This window comes from Saccopteryx bilineata, chromosome 3 (assembly GCF_036850765.1).
Source record: "Saccopteryx bilineata isolate mSacBil1 chromosome 3, mSacBil1_pri_phased_curated, whole genome shotgun sequence".
Lineage (NCBI taxonomy): Eukaryota > Metazoa > Chordata > Mammalia > Chiroptera > Emballonuridae > Saccopteryx > Saccopteryx bilineata.
This window is the reverse complement of record NC_089492.1, coordinates 151,179,878-151,195,934: the sequence shown is the minus strand read 5'-3', so window position 1 is coordinate 151,195,934 and position 16,057 is coordinate 151,179,878. Positions and strand designations below refer to the sequence as shown.

At 39.7% G+C, this 16,057-nt stretch overlaps 1 protein-coding gene across 1 annotated transcript in view; it reads left to right on the top strand.

Moving 5' to 3' along the window:
* Positions 1-16,057, top strand: part of TMEM131 (transmembrane protein 131) — a 259,254-nt gene that overhangs the window by 203,132 nt on the left and 40,065 nt on the right. Inside the window, exons 26-31 of the mRNA XM_066267786.1 lie at positions 9,054-9,205; positions 10,034-10,176; positions 10,610-10,796; positions 11,762-11,947; positions 12,845-13,003; positions 13,396-13,976. Of these exons, the coding sequence (XP_066123883.1) occupies positions 9,054-9,205; positions 10,034-10,176; positions 10,610-10,796; positions 11,762-11,947; positions 12,845-13,003; positions 13,396-13,976 (1,408 nt within the window). The remainder of the gene's footprint in view (positions 1-9,053; positions 9,206-10,033; positions 10,177-10,609; positions 10,797-11,761; positions 11,948-12,844; positions 13,004-13,395; positions 13,977-16,057) is intronic.

The window sequence follows — 16,057 nt, the reverse complement described above, 5'->3', positions numbered from 1 at the left end:
TTCTTCTGCCAATTTTTATTTTTTCTGAATCTAGCCCAGTTTTTCATGTGATATGTTCTGCATACAATTAAACAAAGAGGGAGAATAAATGCACCCTTGTCTGACCCTTTTGCCTCTAGAAAATCATTCTGCGTTTCCATATTCTTTTCTTACAGGATAGCTTCCTATCCACAAGAAAGATTACACATCAGGACAATGAAGTACTGTATTTCCCCACACTTTATAATATGCTCCCTTTTTCAAAAAATTTGGGGTCTAAAAACTGGGTGCGTCTTATACAATTTTTGTAGGTTTTTTTACTTGCATTTCCCACTCTTTGTGCTTGTTTTTGTGCTCATTGAAGACTGATTCATCATCAAACACAGATGAGGATAAGCTAATGGATGGGAGTTTTGACAGTGATGAGGAATTATATGAATTTTATAATGAATAAAACTTGAGTTCAATAGCTTTATGTAAATTTTTTCTTCTTCACATTTCGGGCCCCAAAATTAAGGTGCATCTTATACATGGGAGCATCTTATACATGAGAAAATACTGTACATATTAACACATAGTTTATTTTTATTAAATATAAAATTATTTTGCTTAGCCATTATTTTGGATACTTTCTAAGATCCTGTAAGCTGCATGAATCCCAGACCCATGGCTGGCAGTATTCGCACTTGAGCATAGTAACATGCATAGTTTTCACTCAGTTGATACTGAGTTAATAAATGTGTACATAAACTGATTTGTTATAAAAACAAAATATTCTCTAGCATACAGGTCAGGGTGAGCAGCCACTATCTACTCATTTTATAAGGTCTTAATGTGTAGAGCAGGGATCCCCAAACTACGGCCCACGGGCCGCATGCAGCCCCCTGAGGCCATTTATCCGGCCCCCGCCGCACTTCTGGAAGGGGCACCTCTTTCATTGGTGGTCAGTGAGAAGAGCATAGTTCCCATTGAAATACTGGTCAGTTTGTTGATTTAAATTTACTTGTTCATTATTTTAAATATTGTATTTGTTCCCGTTTTGGTTTTTTACTTTAAAATAAGGTATGTGCAGTATTCATAGGGATTTGGTCATAGTTGTTTTTTTTATAGTCCGGCCCTTCAACGGTCTGAGGGACAGTGAACTGGCCCCCTGTGTAAAAAGTTTGGGGACCCCTGGTGTAGAGTATGTGTCAGTCAGGAAATTGGCTCTTGAAACTGAAGCCACCCGCACGCTGCTCAAGTCCCCCTTGTCCTCGATGCCCTTCCTTCTACCCTGACACATATCACATCCATCCCGAAATGTTCTGTTTGTTCCATCCTGCTGTCTGTGCAGCCTTCACTGATGAGGCCGTCCCGGTGCTCCCTGGCTCTTCCTCGACAGCCGTGTTAACTTTGATTTTTCTTGTCTTTCCGAAGCATGATATCTTGTTTCTCAGATCTGCTCAGATGCTGAAATTATATCATTGGTGACAAATACTTCAGTTGTTTTCCTTAAAGGGACAGATACACTGTATTTTCATGAAAATGTCTACCAAACCCCCCATCTCAATAACAATAGACTGTAGTCATTTTGTCAAATATAAATGGTGTTTCATGAGAAAAGCAGCAAGTTCAGTTTGCATCTCAAATGACAGCTTTTCAAGACAACATGTAGTAGTACCTCAGTTTGCAGCAGGAGTACTTTCTGCATACTTCCCATTTTATCACACAGAATGTTAAAAAGATATGTACCCAGAGGTTGAGATTTAATAAGATGGATTTATTTATTATTGCTTAATCCAGAACTTGTTTCTCTTTTTTTTTTTTTTATAATAATTTTATTTTTTTAATGGGGTGACATCAATAAATCAGGATACATATATTCAAAGATAACAAGTCCAGGTTATCTTGTCGTTCAATTATGTTGCATACCCATCACCCAAAGTCAGATTGTCCTCTGTCACCTTCTATCTTGTTTTCTTTGTGCCCCTCCCCCTCCCCCTTTCCCTCTCCCATTCCCCCCTCCCCCCCATAACCACCACACTCTTATCAATGTCTCTTAGTTTCACTTTTATGTCCCACCTACGTATGGAATAATGCAGTTCCTGGTTTTTTCTGATTTACTTATTTCGCTTCGTATCATGTTATCAAGATCCCACCATTTTGCTGTAAATGTTCCGATGTCATCATTTCTTATGGCTGAGTAGTATTCCATAGTGTATATGTGCCACATCTTCTTTATCTAGTCATCTATTGATGGGATTTTTGGTTGTTTCCATGTCCTGGCCACTATGAACAATGCTGCAATAAACATGGGGCTGCATGTGTCTTTACTTATCAGTGTTTCTGAGGTATATACCCAGTAGAGGGATTGCTGGGTCATCAGTTTTTTGAGGAACCACCATACTTTCTTCCATAATGGTTGTACTACTTTACATTCCCACCAACAGTGGATGAGGGTTCCTTTTTCTCCACAGCCTCTCCAACATTTGCTATTACCTGTCTTGCTAATAATAGCTAATCGAACAGGTGTGAGGTGGTATCTCATTGCCGTTTTGGTTTGCATTTCTCTAATAGCTAAAGAAGATGAGCATCTTTTCATATATCTGTTGGCCATTTGTATTTCTTCCTGGGAGAAGTGTCTGTTCATATCCTCTTCCCATTTTTTTATTGGATTGTTTGTTTGTTTGTTGTTAAGTTTTATGAGTTCTTTGTATATTTTGGATATTAGGCCCTTATCTGAGCTGTTGTTTGAAAATATCATTTCCCATTTAGTTGGCTTTCTGTTTATTTTGTTATCAGTTTCTCTTGCTGAGCAAAAACTTCTTAGTCTGATGTAGTCCCATTCATTAATTTTTGCCTTCACTTCTCTTGCCTGTGGAGTCAAATTCATAAAATGCTCTTTAAAACCCAGGTCCATGAGTTGAGTACCTATGTCTTCTTCTATGTACTTGTTTCAGGTCTTATGTTTAGATCTTTGATCCATTTTGAGTTAATTTTTGTACAGGGGGAGAGACTGTAGTCCAGTTTCATTCTTTTTGCATGTGGCTTTCCAGTTTTCCCAGCACCATTTATTGAAGAGGCTTTCTTTTCTCCATTGTGTGTTGTTGGCCCCTTTATCAAAAATTATTTGACTATATATATGTGGTTATATTTCTGGACTTTCTATTCTGTTCCATTGGTCTGAGTGTCTATTTTTCTGCCAATACCATGCTGTTTTGATTGTCGTGGCCCTATAATAGAGTTTGAAGTCAGGTATTGTAATGCCCCCAGCTTCATTCTTTTTCTTTAGGATTGCTTTGGCTATTCGGGGTTTTTTATAGTTCCATATAAATCTGATGATTTTTTGCTCTATTTCTTTAAAAAACGTCATTGGAAGTTTGATGGGAATTGCATTAAATTTGTATATTGCTTTGGGTAATATAGCCATCTTGATTATATTCTTCCTAGCCAAGAACAAGGTATATTCTTCCATCTCATTATATCTTTTTCGATTTCCCTTAACAATGGTTTATAGTTTTCATTATATAAGTCCTTTACATTCTTTGTTATGTTTATTCCTAAGTATTTTATTTTTTTTGTTGCAATCGTGAAGGGGATTATTCTTTTGAGTTCATTCTCAATTGTTTCATTGTTGGCATATAGAAAGGCTATTGACTTCTGTATGTTAATTTTGTATCCTGCGACCTTACTGTATTGGCTTATTGTTTCTAGTAGTCTTTTTGTGGATTCTTTGGGGTTTTCGATGTATAGGATCATATCATCTGCAAAAAGTGATACCTTTACTTCTTCTTTTCCGATATGGATGCCTTTTATTTCTTTGTCTTGTCTGATTGCTCTGGCTAGAACCTCTAGTACCACATTAAATAAGAGTGGAGAGAGTGGACAACCCTGTCTTGTTCCTGATTTAAGGGGGAAAGCCTTCAGTTTAGTGCCATTTAATATGTTAGCTGATGGTTTATCATATATGGCCTTTATCATGTTGAGATATTTTCCTTCTATACCCATTTTGTTGAGAGTCTTAAACATAAAATTGTGTTGTATTTTATCGAAAGCCTTTTCTGCGTCTATTGATAAAATCATGTGATTTTTGTTCTTTGTTTTGTTGATATGGTGTATTACGTTAACCGTTTTACGTATGTTGAACCATCCTTGAGATTCTGGGATGAATCCCACTTGATCATGATGTATTCTTTTTTTAATATGTTGTTGTATTCGATTTGCTATTTTGTTTAGTATTTTAGCATCTGTATTCATTAGAGATATTGGTCTGTAGTTTTCTTTTTTTGTGCCATCCTTGCCTGGTTTTGGTATGAGGGTTATGTTGGCCTCATAAAATGTGTTTGGAAGTATTGCTTCTTCTTCAATTTTTTGGAAGACTTAGAACTTGTTTCTCTTAAAGTGCATACAGCGAAGAAAACAGTGACTTCTCAGGAAGTTTGATACCACTGCTTTGCTTCTTGCTAAAGGGTCAGCAGGTTACCCACCATTGCTTTTGCTGGCCATCAGTACAAATGTCAACACTGAAAATATCAGATAACATTCTGCCAGTATTGGGGAAAAAGTTCTGACACCATGGGTACCCTGAAAAGATCTCTGAGATCCCCAGGGGTCAAGGGGTCACTCTGAAAATTACCACTACAAAATTACAGAGACAAAATTTTGAGATCCTTAATGCTATCTCTGAGGCATCACAACCTCCTAAAGTGTTTTCCAAGTTATATTAGTTAATATAATAGAGATTATATTAGCTAATGTTTGTTGGGACTAGGTTCCTACGACAGTGACGTAAACCGAATTTTGGTGTAAGTCAAAACACACCCTAGCCTAAGTCACTTACCTATCCTGACAGTTGTAAAATCATAATCTAAAACAGTGGTCCCCAACTTTTTTTGGGCCACAGACCGGTTTAATGTCAGAAAATACTTTCACGGACCGGCCTTTACAGTGGGACAGATAAATGCACAAAATAAAATTACGTGACCGGCATAAAAACTGTGGTATTTTTAAAGATAATTGTCGAACTTACGATATTTATTGGGCTAAGTTAAAGGAGGAACGAGCATGTCCTCATTATTCAGGCTGTATTTAAATTTGTTATTCTGACAATGTTTCATGTCTGATATCAATATGTAATATGATAGTTTCAGGCTCACTAACAATCATGAACCTACGACAATAAAAATAAACATGAATCCACTGTGTACTCATATGCAACTTTATTAGAAGCATCCTCTTAACATCGCACCAACAACATAACATGAGTAACATCCTCTCTGCCTCCAAACACTTTCCAGTCACTATGGTAACGTTTAAACATGCTTTAAAAATAAGATACAACACAAAAGCAAATATAAAGTGCATGAAAACAGCTGCACAATTTGGGTATGTTGCCCTGTGTTAGCCATATGTGGCTTGCATATTTAATAAACTTCCTCCTTTAAAAAATAAAATAAAGTGCATGAAAACTACAACTCATCACTGTTATATGAATATTGTAAGTTAAGGGTTATTTATTATGATGTTTATATAGAATGAGAGATAGTAGCCTATCTCTCAACAATCATAATGCTAAATCAGTGGGAGCCCTGTTTCTCTGCAACTAGACGGTCCCATCTAGGGGTAATAGGAGACAATGACACCTGAAGTATGTTGCTTATGTCCAGTCTATTCCGTAATTTTATTTTGGTTGCTGTCACTGCAGAAAATCCCGCTTCACACAAATAGGATGTCGGAAATGGCAACAGGGTTTTTAGTGCTTTTGGGGCGATCTCGGGGTATTCTGCCATGACTTTAATCCAGAACACCGGCAGAGTTGTAGTCTTGAACATATTTTTAAGGCCGCAGTCATTTGCGATCTCCAGTAGTTGATCCTCTTCTTGCATAGACACTCTGGGTTCACCTGGTTTGTTGACAAATGGATCGCAGATCCATTCCTTGGCAATTCATGGGTCTTTTGTGGTTGGGAAGTAGCTTTCAAACTCTTTTAAAAGTAAATACAGGTGATCGTGCACCAGCTGGGACAATGAAGGCTTGGGCTCAAGTCTTTTCCAAAATTCCCGCGAATGTTTGAAACATGTCAAATATACCCCTGTTCACGCGTCATCCCCACAAATCCAGTTTCGCTTTAAATGCAGCTACTTTATCTGCCAACTTGAAGACAGTTGTCATTTTCCCCTAAGTGACCGATTGAGTTCATTGAGGAGGTTAAATATGTCACACAAGTAAGCGAATTTTGCGACCCATTCCTCATCACTGAAATGTGCTGCTAGCAGTGACTTTTTTCTGAGAGAAATCTCTGCAGCAGCTCTCATAATTCAAGCACTCTGTCCAGGGACCTCCCTCAGGATAACCATCTTATTTCTGTGTATAAGAGACAGTGTCTGTGCTCCACATTCATTTCCTCACAAAGCTGCTCGAACCAGTAGCGAGTGAAGGGCGTGTGCTTTGATGTGGTTAATAACTTTAACGACATCATTCAATATGCTCTTAAGTTCCAGTGGTATATTTCGACTAGCCAGCATTTCCCTGTGAATGACACAATGCATAGACTTGCATTCAGGTGCAACCTCCTTAATCCAAGTAGTTAAACCAGACATCCTTCCGGTCATGGCAGCAGCTCCATCTGTGCATATGCCGACACAAAAAGACCATTTCAGTTTTCCTGATATATAGTCATCCAGTGATTTAAATAGTTCTGCGGCTGTGGTTTTGGTTGGCAATGATAGTGCACATAACATATCCTCATGCACATCCTCTTGATAAAGATAACGCACATAAACAAGTAGTATTGCCTTGTTGTCAATATCTGTAGATTCGTCAACCTGGAGAGCGTACCACGGTGATTTATTAATCCTTCCAACAATTGTGATTCAATGTCCTCTGCTATTTCCTCAATGTGCTGTGTGACGGTGGTAGCCAAAAGAGGCATCTGTGCTATCTTTTTAACCATAGCCTCTCCTAGAAGTTCACGACAAATGTCTTTAGTGGCTGGAAGGATCAATTCTTCACCAATGGTGAGTGGCTTCTTAGCCTTAGCAATATGATTAGCCACCAAGTATGATGCTCTCAGTGCACTCGCATTTATTGATGTGGTGTCCACCAGTAATTGTTTCTGTCCTTCTTATTCATGCTTTTTTCTTTCAAAATACTCAAAAGGCTTGTCTTTTAAGTAGGGTGCTTGGTCTCCTAGTGGCAAAGCATTTTTGAAGGCTTCATTGCCTCATTACTTAGCCAGTCGCCACATATTATGCAGAGCAGCCTTGGTGCGTGAGAATCACCAGTTGCGATAAATCCATACTTCAAGTAGGACTCCTGGTATTGTCTGTTAAATGAAGCCTTCTTTTACTTCAAGGTCACAGGTTCTTCTTCTGTCTCCTCACTGGCCCTTTTCCTCTTCGCAAAAAAACTTTCAATGGAATTTTGTTTTTCACTCATTTTGCTAGTTTATGGGTTTAATTTAGCAGCAACATATCATGTGACCGAGACAAGCGTCAGGAGTGAATCTTAGACGGCTGTAACAGGGAATCTGGTCATTTTTTAAAAATACAAAATCGTTCAGACTTAAATATAAATAAAACGGAAATAATGTAAGTTATTTATTCTTTCTCTGCGGACTGGTACCAAATGGCCCACAGACCAGTACCAGTCCACGGCCCGGGATTTGGGGACCACTGATCTAAAACATAAAAACACATCTAAGCCACAGAAAAAAGAAAAGGACATAAACTGTACACTGTACCGTAGTAACAGAAAAAATGACTCACGTCTCAATTTTTCTGTTTTTATTGGAGTGAGCATTGTAAACTCGAAACATCATATGTTAAGACTGTCATAACCCAAGGACCCCCTGTATATGTATAGTATGTGATGTATTTATCAGTTACCCAGAATAGGTTATCAAAAGGGAACCTACTTACCCACCATTTAGAGTGGTCAGAATATTCTGTTGTTGTTGTTGTAGATATTAATGGAGAAGGATGTGAGATACAGGAGTAAAAATTTACCTCAGAAGCAGGAGTTAAAAAGTAGTGTGCTGCATTATGTCAGTTGACTGTAAGTTATGTTTGTAAGGCCTTGGCCAGATAGTTCTGTTGGTAAGAGCATCATCTGACAGTGCAAAGGTTGCTGGTTTGATCCCAGGGCAGGGCACATAAAGGAAAAATCGATGTTCCTGTTCCTGCCTCTCTCTTTTTCCCTCCCTTCCTCTCTATAAATAAATAAATAAACAAACATTTAAAAAATAGTTATGTTTGTAGAATCATGCTAAATCAAGTAGATCTGTATGGATTCAACCTAACTGCCAAGTCAAGTAGAAAAATACAAAATTCACTCTCTTTTCACACGTTAGCAGAGCCATGAAGAACATGGACAGTTAGCTAAGTATTGCCAACCCTTCCCACAAAAAGTTTGAACTTAATGTTGCTTAAAAGTCAAAGCAGCATATCCTTAAATATGAACTACGGTTTGTTTGTTTTTAATAATCTGTAACTGGCTGGCTATCAAGAAATTAATATTTTAATTATTAACTATTCTTTACACTTTAAATTATCAAGTGTTTATGATAGTAATTATGTGCTTAGCTTACAAAATAATATTCGAAGATTAATATGAATTGGAAATATTGTTATGAATCAAAACTGATGCAACCTGAAGAGCCTTGAGCTGAGACCCTTCAGAGGGAGGAGCAGGACAGCAGGGAAGGGGCATCAGTGGGACTCTGGGTGCTGGGTGGTGGTTACACAGCTGCTGGCTTTGTCTGAAAGCATTGAGCTATTTAGTTCGTTTCCTTTTCTGTATATGTGTTATGTTTTAAAATTAACAGGTCTGTATATAAAAACATGCCTGATACAAACATGAAGGCTTTGGGCACTTGTCCCCTTCAGTGTCCTGAGGAACAAAGCCCATTTGGGGACTAAATGTACCAGCTACCCAGCTCAGCTTGTCAGCTAGCCAGTGTTTAAATCACAAGAGATAAAACTGTATACATAATTCAAGAAGCTTAGTAATACTGGGCTGTCAATGGGGTAAAGGGAAAAAAAACAATTTTCCACAGACTATATTAATGACTGCTATTTGTTACCCAATGATCCAAGGCTCATCCACTGCAGAGTTCAACAGGATTCACAGAGGGCCTCTCTCAACATTTAATCTTAAACCTCATTTTAAAACCTGGAGAAAAGAGGTCTGTCAAAGTAAAGTTTACTCCAATTCACAACAGAACTGTTTCTTCACTAATCATAATCAGGTATCGTCTGTGATTTAAGTGTGGGGTAATATTTAGCACTTCTGTAGAATTCTTGATTTGTTTTAGTATGAGTTTTCATATTTAATTTATGGAAATGGTTTTTAGCTTTGTCTAAGACATGCACACACACAGTATCTGATGAAATGTTACTTTGTGATTATGTTTATAGCTTTAAAAAAAACCAAATAGTGTCTTTCTGTACCATGTATGACTCTTTAAAATGAAAACTCTTGCTTTTATTTATGTAAATGTTTTTAAAATCTTTTTTTTTTTTTTTTTTTTTTTCTGAACCTGGAAATGGGGAGAGACAGTCAGACAGACTCCCGCATGCGCCCAACCGGGATCCACCCGGCACGCCCACCAGGGGCGATGCTCTGCCCCTCCGGGGCGTCGCTCTGCCGCGACCAGAGCCACTCTAGCGCCTGAGGCAGAGGCCAAGGAGCCATCCCCAGCGCCCGGGCCATCTTTGCTCCAATGGAGCCTTGGCTGCGGGAGGGGAAGAGAGAGACAGAGAGGAAGGAGGGGGCGGGGATGGAGAAGCAAATGGGCGCTTCTCCTATGTGCCCTGGCCAGGAATCGAACCCGGGTCCCCCACATGCCAGGCCGACGCTCTACTGCTGAGCCAACCGGCCAGGGCCTGTTTTTAAATTCTTAAAGTGTAACTGTCTCGCTCTTAAATTTACTGCATTAATTTCTACATTGTGTTTATAAAATAGTAAAAATTATAGATCAAAATATTATGCAGGTATACTAGGAGAAAAATCTATAATTCTTGACTTGATGTTCAAGAAGCAATGAAAAAAATCTATAATTCTTGTTCTTGCATAGAAATAACCTGACCGTGATGGATGCTGTGATGGTCCAAGGACAAGGCACAACTGAGAACTTAAGGGTGGCAGGCAAGCTTCCAGGTCCAGGGAGTTCCTTACGCTTTAAAATCACAGAAGCATTATTAAAAGACTGTACAGATAGTGAGTATTGCGAATAGGTTCATGGGTACAAATACCAGGATTTGCTCTCAACAGTAAATAATTCTAAAAACAAGAACAGCATTTCTGTCTGTGTATCTGTATATTAGTTATGAATACTTTTACTCAGATTTTTAAGGAGACACCCTGACTTGTTTTCAGGGTTGTTTGATTTGGATCTTAAATATTTAAAGTATCTGTTCATTTCATGCCTTAGATGACTTACTCTGAGTGTAGAAGATAAAATACAATCAAACTTTTAGCACCTAAAAGGACATACAAAGCGGAGCACTTCCTGCTGACATGTGTGTAAAGCTGAACTCTGGCCCCATGAGGTGCTTTATAATCTGGACATATTCATGGGGAACATGTTCCTTATTTGTACCTGGAGAATGGGGTTGCAAGAGTTACACTCACTCTGCATTTTTCCTTTTAGGTTTGAAGCTGAGAGAACCAAATTTCACATTAAAAAGAACATTTAAAGTAGAGAATACAGGACAACTTCAGATTCACATAGAAACCATTGAAGTCAGTGGGTCCTCGTGCGAGGGATATGGCTTTAAAGTTGTTAATTGTCAAGACTTTGCACTAAGCACCAATGCCTCTAAAGACATAACCATATTGTAAGTATTTTCTGATAAGGTATAATGAATCACAAGTTTCTCATTAACTCTTATACTAGAGTTATTCAGATTCTGCAAATATGTTTTCATATTTACAAAAAAGGTATTTATCCAAAAATATATTTATTTTTCTCCACTTAATCCTTGGTTATTTTTTTATATCCTGGTTTTCAAAATTTAAAGTTCTGTTTCCAGAGTGGTTCAGGTAATCTTAGAAACCAGTTTCAAAATTATTTTCGGGTAACTTAGTAACAGACACTTAGTAACACTTGCCATTTCTTCAAATCCATAGAAGATTTGTCCTATTCTCATTAAGACAATCCTAATTCCTGTATCAGTAACAGTTGCGGCATATTTTTACAACTAACTGATAACTTTATGTTGTGAAGTTTATGTAACGTAATGTAACCTGTCACCTTAATTTGAATGACAGTGTCAGGATCTTGAGTAGGCATTGATTTGAAAAGTAACTATATTTATTCATGTAAGGCACAGTGCTTGGCACCTAAAGGGACAGTGAAGATAGTACACTTTTCCTCAAGTGCACATTATCTGGTTGGAGAACTTACAAAAAATAAATAATTGGGAAGAAAGCAGTAGTGCAGGAAACACCGGGACGTGGGCGTTTTTTTCTAATAAAGGCGTTATTGGAACTATCCTGGAAGTACAGTGTGGATTTAGAGAAAGGGGGAGGGAAAGGAAGGAAGCTCAGAGACCACTTTCTGAATTAATAATTATGGGAGCAGATTGTTGTTTCTTATGGTATTTCTCAGTTATCCACAGAATATAGTTCTGTTATTAACCTCAGGGGAAATGACTTTCTCCATCTTAATATGAGGAAGTTGAATAAAAGTATCAAAGTAAAATTCTTTGTTATGTTTCAAAGGCATATGGGACTGGTATTATGCTTAAACTGCTTGCAGTGTATTTTTAGAACCTAGTCTTATGCTATCATTCTGTTTTAGGTTTACTCCTGATTTCACAGCTTCCAGGGTGCTTCGGGAGCTGAAGTTTAAAACAACCAGTGGCTCTGAGTTTGTGTTTGTATTGAATGCATCCCTTCCATACCATATGTTAGCAACCTGTGCAGAAGCCCTGCCCAGACCCAACTGGGAACTGGCTCTGTACATCATCATCTCAGGAATAATGAGGTACTTGTCTGCTTTCGAGCATCACTTGCCATTGTTCATGGAGCGCCCACTGTGTGCCAGTTGCATACTGAGTGCTGAGGATCCTCTCTGTGTTAGGCTTATGAATCTGCTCCACATCTAGTGGGGGAAATTAGAACTGAGCCTTCTTTGGTATTATATATAATAAAAGTCTGTCTACCTTTGAAATTTGCTATGCAAATTAAGTACATATTAACTTCTTAAAGGACAATAACACTCATAATTTACCAGAGTTAATGATTTGGGCATATGTGATTTACCCAACAGCATAGTCTTCAGGAATCTAACCTAAGCACCAGGAAACCAATTAGAGTTTTTAAATCCTCAGCATTCTTATCTTATTTTCAGTATATTTGTTTATGTGTTTTGGGAATCAGATATACTCAACTCTAAATTAATTTACATAGTTTCCCCACACATCCTTTAAGGAAAAAACGTTGACCTAGAATTAAAACTAACCAGATAAAAGCTGCTTCTTAGTAAAAAGTATTCTTTAGTGACTTTTCTGATACAAATAATTTCTCCCACGTGAGCTTCCATGTAAATCGGCAGTCTATAAAAAATCAATGTGCAAGCTTTTATTCATTGTGCTTTGTTGTTTGCTTTGTCCATTAAAAACTTTCAGGCCCTGGCTGGTTGGCTCAGCGGTAGAGCGTCGGCCTGGTGTGCGGGGGTCCCGGGTTTGATTCCCGGCCAGGGCACATAGGAGAAGCACCCATTTGCTTCTCCAGTAAAAAAAAAAAAAAAAAAAAAACTTTCAGAGGTATTTTTGTTTTTCATACCATATTATATTTTGCCTAGAAGCTCTGTCTTTGATATCAAATTTGGTTACTCTTGCACTCACACATGAAACCCAGTTCTCTGTCTCTGTCCCTGCAGTGCCCTATTTCTCTTGGTCATCGGAACAGCCTATTTAGAAGCTCAAGGAATTTGGGAACCTTTTCGAAGGCGGCTGTCTTTTGAGGCCTCCAACCCGCCCTTTGATGTGGGAAGACCTTTTGATCTCAGGAGAATCATTGGCATTTCATCTGAAGGAAAGTATGTTCAGAGACTCTAGAGAAATTCTCTGGTATATATAGGTTTGGCTGATGTAATTAAAAGAAAAATAAGATTCTCTTTCATCTTTATTCAGGAGGAAAAATTTTAATTCTGATTACTTAGTAAATACACTGCATGTAGCTTTCAGTTACCAAAAACTCATAGCAAATAATCATGTTTTCATTATATTGGTGAAGGTTAAAATATTCTTAGACCCTGACTCAATTCCTAAATTTTCATGTAGAACAGACCATATAGAGTTGCGAAAAGTATCCCTAGTTCTTGTTTTCCGTAGAGTATTTATATTTGTGAGGGCTCTACTGATGAATTTTTTTTTTTATCTTAAGATTTTGTACGTTGCTACTTACTGATTGCAGTTCATCCTTTTTTAGCTTGAACACACTCAGCTGTGACCCCAGCCACAGTCGGGGGTTCTGCAGCCCAGGTGGCACATCATCACGACCTGGCACAGGGAGTCATAAGCAGTGTGGCCCATCAGTCCATCCACACAGCAGTCACAGCAATAGAAACTCAGCTGACGTGGACAGCGTCAGAGCCAAAAACAGCTCCAGCACCTCTAGCAGGACTTCTGCACAGTCTGTGAACAAAGCAGGTCCCCTCGTCCTTGACTCAAATTCAGTGGCACAGGGTCATGCAGCAAGCAGAAAGTCCAGAGGGACCAAACAGAGCCAGCACAGCAGCCAGCACCATGTCCACAGCACGCTTGAGCAGCACTGTCCCCCACCACCACCACCAGTGCCTCAGCATCAGGAACCACAGCTGGGAAGGCTCTCACCTGCCCCCCTCACACACCCTTCCCACCCAGAACGTGCTAGCAGCACAAGGCACAGCTCAGAAGACTCGGATATCACCAGTCTCATAGAAGCCATGGACAAAGACTTCGACCACCATGACTCCCCAGCCCTAGACGTGTTTACAGAGCTGCCCCCATCACCACTGTCAAAAAGCAAAGGTAAGCATCTGTTCTCACTGTGGGAGCAGCACACAAGTGAAGGGAAAGCCAGCGCATGTCCCAGGAGCTGTTGTGGTCGGAGTTGTGATAACACAATTGATTCAGTCGGGGCTCTTTTGAGTCATATTGAATGTCAGCTTTTCCATGTCAAAATACAAATAGACACAGCTGTTTCTCATGAAAGGTACTATGTTTCTTAGATTACTAACCAAAGTCAGAAATTTATTAGACATCTTCAGTTTTCCTTTTAGGTGCCTGTGACTTGTGTTATCGCAATAGTTTGCACTTTGTTTTTTAATTGTTAAAATAATTTTTAACACAGTAATAAAATGCAGACCATTTTAATTCAAAAATAGTATTTCTGTACAGCCTGTACTTCAGAGCAGGGGTTGGCAATATATATAGCTCATGAGCCCAATCACCACTCATTTGTAAGTCAGGTTTATTTTTCTTTTTTAATTTGTTGATTAATTTTAGAGAAACCGAAGAAGGGGGAGAGAAGCACTCATTTGTTGTTGCACTTAGTTTTACATTCATTGGTCACTTCCCATGTGTGCCCTGACTAGGGATTGAACTCATAACCTTAGCATTTTGAGACAGTGCTCTACCCGGCTGAGCTAACCGGCCAGGGCTATAAATAAAGTTACACAGCCACACCTATTTGCTTACATATTGTCTGTGGTCGCTTTTGTGCCACAATGGAGTCCACAGGGGCCACAAACCTGAAGGTAATGACTATCTAGCCCTTTACAGAAGAAGTTCGCTGACCCCTGCTTTGGAGTTCTATATACTCTTATCTTTTTCTTGGTAAAAATGACTCACAGTTTCCATGGGTCAGGCATTGGGGTGCAGCTAAGCTGTGTTCTCCGGCTCTCATAGGACTGTAGTCAAGGTGTTGGCCAGGGCTGATGTCATTGTCAAATTCAGCTGAAGGGGTATCTGCTTCCGAGCTCACTCAGGTGGTTGATGGCAGGATTCATTTCTTCCCAGCCTGTTGGACTGAAGGTCACCATTCCTTGCTGGATGTGGCCAGCAGCCTGTCATGAATCCTCTCCACCGAGCAGCTCAAAGCAGATGGCTTCCCCAGAGCAAGAAGCAAGAAGGCAAGTGGGATAAAAAGCTGGCAGGATAGAAGTTGGTCTCTTGTGACCCACTCTTAGAAATGACATCTTATCACTTCTGCAGCACTCGGGTCTTTAGCAGTGTGATCCAGGCCACAGTACAGAAGAGAATCTCATAAGAACACAAGTACCAGGAAGTGGGGTCTCTGGGAGCCATCTTAGAAGTTGCACAACACACATGTATACATAGATAGTTAGGCTAAAAGATAACTTCTAAAGCAAATATAAAAAGCAGTAAGGCCCTGGCCGGTTGGCTCAGTGGTAGAGCGTCGGCCTGGCGTGCAGAAGTCCCAGGTTCGATTCCCGGCCAGGGCACACAGGAGAAGTGCCCATCTGCTTCTCCACCTCTCCCCCTCTCCTTCCTTTCTGTCTCTCTCTTCCCCTCCTGCAACCGAGGCTCCACTGGAGCAAAGATGGCCCGGGCGCTAGAGTGGCTCTGGTCGCAACAGAGCGACGCCCTGGAGGGGCAGAGCATCGACCCCTGGTGGGCAGAGCGTCGCCCCCTGGTGGGCGTGCCGGGTGGATCCCGGTCGGGCGCATGCGGGAGTCTGTCTGACTGTCTCTCCCCGTTTCCGGCTTCAGAAAAATACAGGAAAAAAAAAAAAGGCAGTAAATGGCCTACCTGTATTTCCATTTTAGCATCTTCCTTTGTGTCCTGTAACAGCTGTTTCAGTGCATGTTACTCCAAACCTGTTTAAGTACCTCCCTCACTGATGTACCAAGGAGGTTTGCCTTAGGTTTACACAGGGAACAGAGAACTCGGCAGCCCTAAGACACAGAAGAAACCTGACATCCGTAGGGTCCAGGAGATTTTTTGTAGAGAATTTCTTATCGCAGCGATGTAAAAGGATGGTTATCCTATTCCCCCATGTATAAGATGCACCCTTTTTCAGAAATTTGGGGTCTAAAAACTGGGTGCATCTTATACAGTGGTTGTAGATTTTTTTACTTGCATTTCCC